Consider the following 11370-nt stretch of genomic DNA (forward strand, 5'->3'; position numbering starts at 1 on the left):
TCGAAAAAAAAAAAGAAAAAAGAACAACTCAATGACTTTGCCAGTGGAATATATTGATCAGTGTGTAGAATGAAATTGACTTTTAATAGTTATACACTTCATAGAACGTTGTCCGCATAAAATTGGTTCCACATTCAATTTATACAAAAAATAATGTCTTAAAAGGAATTATTTTAGATTTAGAAAAAAAGTTCTCGAAATGAAAAAGAAAAGACGGAAGAATGACAAGAAACTTAAGAGGGATTACATGAGTTTGGGCATATTTTATATGGTTGGAATGTGATCTTCCACTCTCTATTTTTTTAGGATTTTTTGTTCTCTTTTCTGAAGTTTAATTTGATAGTGTTACTTATGTTGGATATTTGAATATTGGGTTATTATGAAATTTTAAGCAACGAGTTGAAGATGCAAGGATTCGACAACGTTTGATGTGAATGATGTGATTCAAATCATTACATCATCATTTGGCAACGTTTGGTGCGAATGATGTGATTCAACATCATTGATCATGCCATTAGCTGTTGACATAAGATCTCTCTTTTTTGGGGTAAATATATGAATAATCTGTATATTAGATCTTTGATCATGCCTAACAAGAATGCATTAAAGTTTCCTATGCAATAGCCAAAGGCAATGTGAAAATCTGGACTACGGTCTTTACAGTTTCAACATCTATGTCTACAAGTTTCCCTGTCTTAGACGATATTATGGCACATTTCTTTTCCTCTGCATTCGGGATGAATACCTTAGCCTTATCTTCTGAACCAAATAACGCCACACTGCGCCAGAAATGTCATCAAAATAACATGAAATCCATCCATTACTATCATATTACACATCTGAAATTAGATCATGCTTCATTTTCACTTATACTTTTCGCTCCTTACCTCGGTTTTCCACGTGCGTTCGCAAGTTGTATGGCAGCTGTATTTGTAGCTATCACTCCAGCTGAATCATTTATCAGAGCAGCAAGCTAGCACAAGAACAAAAGGTAGATGGTAAGTTCTACTGATTTGACCATAGTTTCAATTCCCCTAGTTATGGTTTCAGTTTTTCTTCATATTTTGCAGCAAGAAATGTATAAAGACTAGATTTTTTTAATGTTTTTGAGGGTTATAACAAGGTCATATGAAGAAGGCAAACCTGTCCAGGGGTGGTGATGAACACTATGCTAGCACCATAACTTATGACATCTTCAATGTTTTCCCTTTCTTTTTCATGTGGGATGACGAATACCGGTGTGAGACCCCTGTTTACATTGTTCGATCCAGTAATTTACAAGTTAGCGAAACCACAACTCAAAACATGTGTTCTGCACTAGTATCAGTCAGCGTAATAGAGAATACAACACCAAATTTAAAAAAAAAAAAGATTTAAAGCAAGTAATTTATGTCATTCAAGCTTGTACACCTTATCCCACTGGTTATCTCGCCCCATATCTCAAGGGGTAGCAAGCTATCAGTATCACCCCTGGATTGCATTGAGGCCTTGGAATCTGATTGTATCCCATGAATCACTATATACTTCCCCTTCTGCACACCGGCATTCTTGTACTTTGCCTCAACAACCTCCTTCAGCTTCCTTGAAATCGATACTTTCAGAGGAGGCAGGGGCTGCCTTGGTACTTTACGTGCTGGTCTCCCCAGCCAATCAATCATCTCATGATACCTAAAATAAGATCCCAAAATAGTTAGGTAAAAACCAGAGGATTAGAATTCTGGGAGGTTTTTTAAGCTCACATGTGGTAACCACCCTCGGAGAGATTCATGCTATCAGCTGTAAATGTTTCAGAAAGAAATAGGCCCGCTCCTACAGCATTTACATTGGGATATACATAGCTAACTCGGTCCCGAGCGGTGGACATGAACAAGAATGCAGCATGTCCAATCCCTGCTAATTTTGTCGATAAGATCATATCATAGTACCTATTCTGCAAGCAAATAAATACCGGATCCTAAATTCGGATACTACAAATAAAAAATCAATTTCACAAGCTAGAGTTAAAGAAAATCTTGCTATCCGATTCACACAATAGAGGCGTGTAGGATCAAGAGCTGCTCATTTTTGTGAAAGTTCGTATCAGTTATCTCAACTCATCACTCACATTTCAGCCTGTGCAATAACAGAACTGTTACATATTGATAGCGACTCTGTTCACAGCCTGAACAGAGTTTAATATAACTAATATTTGAACCTGAACTCCAATTTTATCCAGTTATTCCAACTCGAGTACCAGTTCTGTTCTAGAACTCAATAAGAATTTGAGCTCAATTTGTTTGTGCTCGATCTATTTCAATTTTCAACAAACCTTAATAACTCCAATCATGTCAGTATATTCTACTGGATCAGGCCAGTCATCATCTAGATCATACTCATTAGCCCACCTCACATTCTTGTTAATCTCATAAGTCTGTTTCCCCCTATCCGACGCAACAATATCCACCTGCACGCCAGGATACCTATCCTTGATCAACTGAATAGCCGGGAAAAACAGTAGGTTTTCATAAACACCACCCGAAATGACGCAGCAACACCTCCTAACATCCCCTCTGATCTTCAACCCCAACGAAGCGATTTCTACATTATAACCAGCCGGGAACTTGAGGAATCCGTACGGGTTATCCGGGTTATCGGGCGGCCTCGGATCCTCTTCCTGCTTCCCATCTGAGAACAGCTCTCCGTACTCCGTCTCAGGATCGTCGCCTTGGTCGAAAAGGTCCAGCCATGGGTTCTTCTTCTTGGCATTGGGAAGGACGGAAGCGTACTTCTTGGATTGTTTTCCGGGATTCGTTGAGAATGCGAGATTTGTTATCTGAGTTGATGGGATTGACGGAAGGACCGTGAAGAGAGGTGGGATTGACTTGGAATTAAGAGAAGCAGTAGCCATTGTTGGCGCGGAGATTAAGGAATGTTTCGAGGGACAACTGAGAAGCCTGTGTGATTGTCTGCTAGAAATGAAACGTTGGATTTGAATGTGTGACCAAGGTTGGATAAGTGGGTCCAATGTCTACTCCCACATAAATAAAATAATAATCAGACAAAAAATATATATGAGAATAGGAAAATTTGGTGGGAAATACTCTTCCTACACTACTTAGTTTTAAACATCAGAATGTCTCTTTATATCATGATTTTAAGATTTTTTATCTGTGTGACGAATCAACTCTACTAATATTCACAATAAAAATAATATTTTTAGCATAAAAAAATAAAAAAAATTAATGGATTACTCAAATAAAAGGTCAGTCTCATAAAATACAACTCGTGAGACCGTCTCACACAAGTTTTTGTCTAATAATAAATTATTATCTAAAGTATGTGAATACAAATATATATATTGTAATAAAAAAAAAGTGCTTAAATCTAAAGAAAAAGTGAAAAGTCCAACATGTTGCCCTATGTGAAGTGGCAAGCATTAAACGGTTCGAATCTTCAATCCGTCCATATTTGTAAACTCTCACTCACTTCTCTCTCTGGAACATCTACGATTAGCCGCTGTCTATTAACCGCCGGCCGGAGTCACCGCCGCCGAGGACTAATTGCCGTCGCTTCTCCTGCTACTGATTATGTGGTCATATGAAATTGAAGTGCACTTTTTAGTATCTGTCTAGTGTCCCGATCTCGTGCACGCATCTCCTTCACTAAATGCAATTTCAAAATCTCACTTGAAAAGCCCTAATTTACGTCAAGCTATGATCTTGACATCTCACTTCAGAAACCCGTATTTATTCGAGTAAGACAATGTCTGGGGCGCCGAGGGCTAAATTGATTAATGCTGAAGAAGTGGAGGCTCGACCGGTGCTTGGACCAGCTGGGAACAAAGCCAGATCTGTGGAATTAAGGAAGCCGATATTGAAGCTGAAAATTGGAAAGGTAGAAAAACCTTCAGGTATGGATGAGGTCAAGGGGAAGAAATCTCCGGCGACATTGCCGAATATGGAGACGAAGACCGAGAAAGTTTCCTCACCGGAGGGTTTGGGGAAGAATGCAGGCAGTACCGTGTCGATTCTGAGGCAACGGCAGCCGAATTTGTCCCTTAATGTTTCATGTTCTTCAGACGCCTCGTCCGAATCTTCTCAAAGCAGGGCGTCAACCGGGAGAATTAGCCGACGAAGTTCTACTCCGAAGACCCCGCCTATGCGAGGGAAGTTGATATTTAGCTCGAAAGTGGACAAATTTGGAAGAGTTGACAGAAATGGGAAAGAAGTAAGGGGCGAGAATGAGGGCGAGGTGAACGGGGTGGGTGTGGTTCAGAAAAGGTGTGCTTGGGTGACTTCTAACACCGGTATGTGCTATGAATGCTTCTTGAATTTGTAGAGCTGGGTATATCGTGTTTGGTGGCCTGGTTGCTTTAGCATTTTCGTCATTTCTTTTCTTGAGATCCAACATTATTTGGTTATGCTTCTTGTTGGGTATTTTAAGAGTATTAACGAGTGCGGTAATCCCTTCTACATAATCTCCTGGATTTACATTCTTCATTTGTTTACCGTGAGACCATATTTGTTCAGCACAATCTTCGTCGTGTATGTTTTGGTTTGGCAGTCTATTTGTTATCTATTTTGAAAATATGTTCATTTATAATGGACGGTCATCTGTTAGGGCATGTAGTTACACAGATATCAAAGAAACAATTAGCTATGCTGAAATGTCGCATATAGGACCTCCAGCATCCTTGTTGCCTTCAGAAATTCTTAGTCTCTTTGGCTTTATTAGCATTCGGTCGCACAGCATAACGTTTTGGGATGCCAAACTTTGAAATACAGTCTCATGAGCGTGGAGTTTTTTTTATCAGTGAGTGGATGAGTATTTTTTCTTGATTGGTGTTCTGATTCACATGTTTCTTAGTGTATTAGTCATTTAATATGTTTTATACCTTACAATTTTTGCTCTCCATCATTTCTGAATTTAAGAATTTGCTGTTGTGCAAGCATTTATCATTCTGGATTACCGGATATTTGTCTTCTGTGTGCCTCCACTACAAAATTTGAGATAAAAAGAAAGAAAAAGAAAAAGAAAAACAAATAATAATCCACAACATTGTCCCATTCCTTATAAATTGATAAGAATAAGAGCTCTTAGAATCTTTTATTTTTACATCGAAGGAAATTTGAGCATGCAGGCTTCTCAAGAGTGAATCAAAATCTCATATGTTTTTCCCCCTAAAAATCTGTTTAGAAGCACAGGGTGATCTGATGTGAACTATTCGATGTAACTTGGTTAGCAATTACAGGCTCCGTTGGCTTTCGCTGTATGTAGTTTTTCTGTTGAGGAAATATTTCCATAACTTCATATATTTTCTCTCCTACCTAATTTGCTGAGTTCCCTATCGTAAATTTTGAGTGAGATTCTTCCTTAACTGGAGAGCTGTGTGTCAAATTAACTGATGTTAGAGTTTTTAGTTATAGGTAAAAGGCTGGTTAAAAGTAACGGCTGATGACCCAAATCGCTAGAAGCCTAATAAAAAAAATGTACCTACCAGAATGTTTGTGCCTGTAGAATATGAATTGCTTTTGAGTTACTTCTGTTGTTGCAGATGTGATTTTAGTATTTTTCAATAATTTGTTATAATTATGATTGGTGTATAAGATATATATTCATATAGGTTTATTTTTCACTTTTAAATGACTGTTTTTCATGAGTTGATAAGGAAATAAAGTTATGTCTTCAGTGGCCACTGAGTGTTTACGTATAGCTGCTGCACTGGAAGCAACAAATGCCTTTGAAGCCCGTCTTTCTTAAGTCAACCCATTGTTGTTGATATGTCTGATGCTGCCGAGAGATGCGATGTGTTCTAAATTGTCTTGAATGAAAACATATTTTTATTGTTTTCGTGTTGCATTATGCTGTCGTCCCTCTATATATTTTAGTGACTTGCGCTGCCCTTTGATTACATGATGCCTCTGAATACTTATTTAGCTGCATTTGAATTTCCTTGTGCTGATTGGCTTGTTTTTCATAAAAGATTCATCATATGCTGCTTTCCATGACGAAGAATGGGGACTTCCTGTTCATAATGACAAGTATGTATCTTCTGCGACTAGTTTTATTCTGTGTGTTTTGCTCAATATACATGGCATTACTTTTATTGCTTGCCCAATACTCATTCATTTTCTTCTGACAATTTGCAGTAAACTTTTTGAATTGTTAAGCTTTTCCACTGCATTGGCTGAATTAACTTGGCCTGTCATTCTTAGCAAAAGACATTTATTCAGGTATCTTAGCAGTTAGTCTGACAATAGACATAATAAGTAAATTTACATTTTTGTCTTATCTGTAGTTTCTGGATCCTGATTCATTGTTTATTTATCGGTATTCAGAGAAGTGTTTCTGAACTTTGATCCTGTTGCTGTGTCAAAATTAAATGAGAAGAAAATAGCAACACCTGGAACTTCTGCAAGTTCTCTTTTGTCTGAACTAAAGCTGCGAGGGATTATTGAAAATGCACGCCAAATCTGTAAGGTATGTACTGATTTCTTATTTTAAAATTGAATAGTTAAAGTTCAGTGGAATTAATATTTTTTCTAAAAAAAAACCCTCATTTCTTTTTTTGCATATCGGACCTGTGTCATTTGAGTGGAAAAGAGGTTAATTGTCTGGTCGCTGTACAATACCAGTTACTGCGTATAAGCAATTTCGGTTGTTCAAGTATTACTGAGTTTGATTGCTTTGAAAAACTTGCTGGAATGTTGCCAATGGATTCTTTAGGAAACTTAAAATTTCATTAGCTAACAGAACTGACAGCGTGGAAGACTTTTTGCTCGAAGGAGATAATTATTTCGTTGTAAATTTAACAGAAATTCAAACCATTTGATTTAGAACTGTCTTAACAAATGTTGAAGCAAAAATTCTGTACAAATGTAGAATCACTAGGGAACGTAACCTAATAGTATGCAAGCTAGCAAATGAAGCTGCTTTCTCCAAATCATCTGTAGTCTCAGTTCTCAATGTGATTCCATTCTTTCCGTGGGAGAAACTTGTTTGTGCTAGGATAAGATTTCCCAATTTTGTATTCTCCACTTTAAAATATTGAATGTTGGTCTAATGTTCATGTATTTGTACTGATTTTGCAGATTGTAGATGAGCTTGGATCATTTGACAGATACATTTGGGGTTTTGTAAACTACAAGCCCATTGTTGGCAATTTCCGCTATCCTCGGCAAGTTCCAATTAAGATATCAAAAGCAGATACCATAAGCAAAGACCTAGTTAGAAGAGGATTTCGAGGTGTTGGTCCTACAGCCATCTACTCATTCATGCAAGTGGCCGGAATTACAAACGACCATCTCATCAGCTGTTTCAGACATCAGGACTGTGTCAATTCATGTGATTCAAATGATAAGAATGAGGGAACCACGTCTATAAACGAAGATAAACGACCTGATGATATCTTGGAACTTGAATTAGCTAAAGATATTGATGATTTGGGATTGTCCGTGTAGGATTGTTCTTGTTTTAACTCATCTGCCTGTAATTTATTATGTGAAGATCGTAGTTTCCCACACTTCTGATTTGACTTAATGTTGGACAAAGTCTTGTGTACAAATCGTTATAAAATGTTCGTTCTTTCATTACCTACTATTCTTTCTTAATCAAGTATATTCTCTGTTTAGTGATTATGTTTGTTCTTTTTTTCTAATGTAAAAGAATGTTTTGGATACCAAATCAGTTTCAAATTTCCTTTAAGAATATGCTCATTTGCTACATATGTTTCAATCTAAAGCAATCATCTAATTTTCACGAATTCCACTTTGAAATCTTCCTTCATTCCTATACTTACGTCACAGCACTCGACAAGAATGACCCGTTTCCATGTAACCAATTCTATGCTAGACCGAATTCCACCGAGTTACGCTATCCAATTCGTTTTGAATTTTTTGATCAGGCCAAGTAAAGAACTCTTCAACTTGGATACATATAGATATGAACCACACAACTGCGTCCTCTATAGACCCTTTCTTTTTACCAGTTCACATCTTCTCATTTTGTCGAAGAAACTTTCCCGTGATGGCAGCTGCCAAGGCTGCTTTGAAATTAGGATCCTTCGTCAAAGTTGAAGCCATCTGTTCCACGAAATAGTGTTGGAGTTCTGGTGCATCAATCTGACCCATTAAGTTTCTTGTTTCTTCATGACTCGTCTTCGGTTTTGTCAGGTCGAGAGTGATTGTTGGACCAGATGAACTCGAGCTAGGCGCTGTGCCAAGCGTCATGCCTCTATTGGAACCGGTGTTTGGCTCGAGTTTTGAAGGTTGAGGATGATTGTGCTCTCCTTCATAAGTTGCTACTACTATTGAGTGATCTTCTACGCTCCTCTGAACCTGAAAAAGAAACGAGACGCTTAGAACTTTTTTTTCTTTTTCAATCGATGTTGCATTTGTAACACATTATTATGTGCAACAAATATCCAAAGTGCTCCAAATTACCTTCTTTTTGACAGGGCATGTAGGAGCAAAAGAACACTTGAAGTAAGCTCTTGGAGAAGGGTTATCCCTGGTCACCTTCTGTCCATATTTCCTCCAGTGATACCCATCCTTCACTATCTATAATTAACAGACAATATCATCTTTCAGCACCAAGAATCCAACCAAAAAATTCCGGTACATTATAAAAAGTTACACGATCATTCAGATCACAGTCGTCAAGAAGATCGAACTTACAAGGCTTGTATCAGATACTTCTGTCCTAACACAAGTACGCGAAATCTTCGGTTTGATGTGTTCTTCCTTGCGTTTCTTGGACGAATCTTCACCACTAGAGCTGCTCTCAGAAACGCCAGTATTGTTATTTTTTTCGTCAATATTGTTGTTCCCACCATTGTTGATGCTGCTTTCAGCTTTCCTCTTCTTCAATGCTACTGTATTGTTATTGTTATTAATATCCGCCCCAGAATTCTTGGTTGTGTATTCCAGTAATTGGTTCCTCAGTTCAGTGCAATTCTCACACATTGCTGTCAATAATTCTGTGAGCTTCTTGTTTTCAGCAGTCACTCTGTTCAGTTCCTCCATCAAAGCATCTCTCTGAAATGTGGAAACAGGAAAGAGATTGTCACACCAGAGCCATTCAATGGAAGCCAGCATGAACAATTGATCTGTTTCATTTTCAACACAATCCCTTTTCCTTTATAGTCCAATTTTCGAAATCTTTTTATTCAGACATCTGAAACAGAGGTTGAGTTTTAAAACATAATGTTTTCAATCCTATGTCAGTTTGTGGGGCATGTCATAAGATGACACAAAGCATTGAACTGTAATCATTTTGCTCACTAAATGTACCCCAAGATTCATTCTTGATCTGTTCCACAGAAAATACTTGAAATATAATTCGTAGACCCTTATCAAAATTGCTCTTGATTCGTGAGAAAATACTAAAGTATGTGTATCAAGAAACTATATCATCAAGTGTGTGTGGTTTACAAACCTCCTCTTTCACTGTCATATCTCTTCCCAACTCGAACAAATTGCTTCCCACCTCTTGTTTCTGCACAAGCCCAAACAAGCCTCAGAACCAGAGCATTTCACACTCTATGATATCACAAAGTCGAGAAAAACACGTACCGGTATAATCGGGTGGTCGTCGAGAATTCTGAGGGGTTTGGCATTAAGATCCAATGAAGTATTCAACAGACTAGTGAACTCCATATCCATCAGACGATTTTCTAAACTTCTTCTTTATGCAAAGTTGATTGCTCCTTGAACAATCCCTTGATTTTCTTGAACTTCTTTTGTGTTTCAATGGCATCAGTACTCGATGAGTTTAAGGAAATGAGAGGCTTTTTATAGAGAATAAATGAATAGATTTTGGCTCACGAGTTGTGGGAAGGTGGGAAGAAGATGGAAATGGCTGTTTGAGTTGGCATGAAGAAGTCAAAACCCAACGCCGTTACTAGAATCAATAGCTTTGACCATTTTCAATTTTGTTGGTCTACAGATAAAATCGTATGTCCGAAGCTTCAGAAATTGGAAATATCAATTTTTTGTTTTCATAATTTTTTATTATATTTTTTTAAAAAAAATTAAATTAAATTCGATCCTTTCATCTATCAATCTCCACTTTATTCTTTACGTTAAAACCCATAGTTGGTGGAGGCGTGGAGCTTGTCTGATACTATAGTGGACGACCGCATCATTTCAAGAGTGGATATCATGTGACATCATCTCACAGATCTAAATATGTGAAACAGATCAACTCTACCAATATTCACAACAAAAAATAACACTCTTAGCATAAAAAGTAATATTTTTTCATAGATGACCCAAATAAGAGATATGTCTCACAAATACGACTCGTGAGACCGACTCACACAAATTTTTGCCTCGTTTCAAAATTAAAATTTGCATATTGTATATTTGTTGTTACACAAAAATAATCTATGCAGACGGTTTCATAAATCAATTTTGAAACATATTTCTTATTTAGATTACTATAAAATTATCAAAAGTATTATTTTTTATTGTAGATATAATAAGTATGATTGAATCGTTCACGGACTTAGATAAAAATATGTGAAATCGTCTTACAACAGACCTACTATTGTTGTTATTATATCTTTTTTGTGATACAAATCTCGTGTCAGATTATGACGACTGATAAATACAATAAACTCTTATAACAATTTGATATAACTATTTATTAATATAAAGCAGTTGTTATATTAGTCTATTGTAGTGTCACATAAAGTTGACTTGAGCTCTAAGTTTGACATCTTTTAATTTCAATTTTTTTTCAGATGAAATTCTCTTTTGTTACACTATCATGACTTGCTTATTATGTAATAATAATAATAATAATAATAATAATAGAATGTTACAATTAAAATTGTTCAAGAACAAATATAAAATTTAGATTAATTTTGTCTATCTAAACAACTTAAACGATCGAAAATTTATAACAAGTACTGATGATAGCTTGATTATCTCAACTTTGTAAAAATTAATACAATAACACAAACATTACGTTCGGATCGTTTTTAACATAATATTCGTACGATAATCGCTAAAATTAAGAACATGGTATATGATAAGTTTTTGAACAAAAATATGATTTGAGAAGATTCCAAACATGGATAATGCTCTTCTTTTGGCAATAGAAAGTCAATCCCACCTTAGGTAAAGAAGGAAGAAGAAGAGAACGTACGTCCTCTGACCTGGCATTTTGACCAAATATCTATCTGTCTTTATATAATTTTATTTAAAAATAAATATTGCTTCACCTCCCAATTTACGCGCATTTTCCTCGTTTTGGTTGATAATAAATTATTGGGAACTTTGACGCGTAATAAATTATTCACGCGTTGTGTTCCCAATTATTTTCTTAATTGTCATGAATTATAACACAAAAATTTTGTAAAACAGTTTCACGAGATAATTTTGTAAG

At 36.4% G+C, this 11370-nt stretch overlaps 3 protein-coding genes across 3 annotated transcripts; 1 reads left to right on the forward strand and 2 right to left on the reverse strand.

Annotated features, from left to right (window-relative positions):
* Nucleotides 1–489: 489 nt before the first annotated feature.
* LOC140819954 (photosynthetic NDH subunit of subcomplex B 1, chloroplastic) lies at nt 490–2952 on the reverse strand. The gene is made up of 6 exons (XM_073180234.1): nt 2309–2952; nt 1740–1930; nt 1411–1668; nt 1144–1249; nt 888–973; nt 490–779 (listed from the first exon to the last, which is right to left on the reverse strand). Exons 1-6 carry the CDS (start codon nt 2885–2887, stop codon nt 614–616), a joined length of 1386 nt encoding a protein of 461 aa, XP_073036335.1. The 5' UTR covers nt 2888–2952; the 3' UTR covers nt 490–613.
* Nucleotides 2953–3401: 449 nt separating this feature from the next.
* On the forward strand, nt 3402–8091 carry LOC140819322 (uncharacterized). Its single transcript, XM_073179353.1, has 5 exons — nt 3402–4285; nt 5963–6020; nt 6129–6212; nt 6318–6459; nt 7071–8091. Exons 1-5 carry the CDS (start codon nt 3742–3744, stop codon nt 7437–7439), a joined length of 1197 nt encoding a protein of 398 aa, XP_073035454.1. The 5' UTR covers nt 3402–3741; the 3' UTR covers nt 7440–8091.
* On the reverse strand, nt 7649–9832 carry LOC140819323 (probable WRKY transcription factor 40). Its single transcript, XM_073179354.1, has 5 exons — nt 9552–9832; nt 9415–9474; nt 8655–9014; nt 8421–8537; nt 7649–8315 (listed from the first exon to the last, which is right to left on the reverse strand). Exons 1-5 carry the CDS (start codon nt 9639–9641, stop codon nt 7968–7970), a joined length of 975 nt encoding a protein of 324 aa, XP_073035455.1. The 5' UTR covers nt 9642–9832; the 3' UTR covers nt 7649–7967.
* Nucleotides 9833–11370: the final 1538 nt, after the last annotated feature.

Source organism: Primulina eburnea, chromosome 18 (genome assembly GCF_022965805.1).
Source record: "Primulina eburnea isolate SZY01 chromosome 18, ASM2296580v1, whole genome shotgun sequence".
NCBI lineage: Eukaryota > Viridiplantae > Streptophyta > Magnoliopsida > Lamiales > Gesneriaceae > Primulina > Primulina eburnea.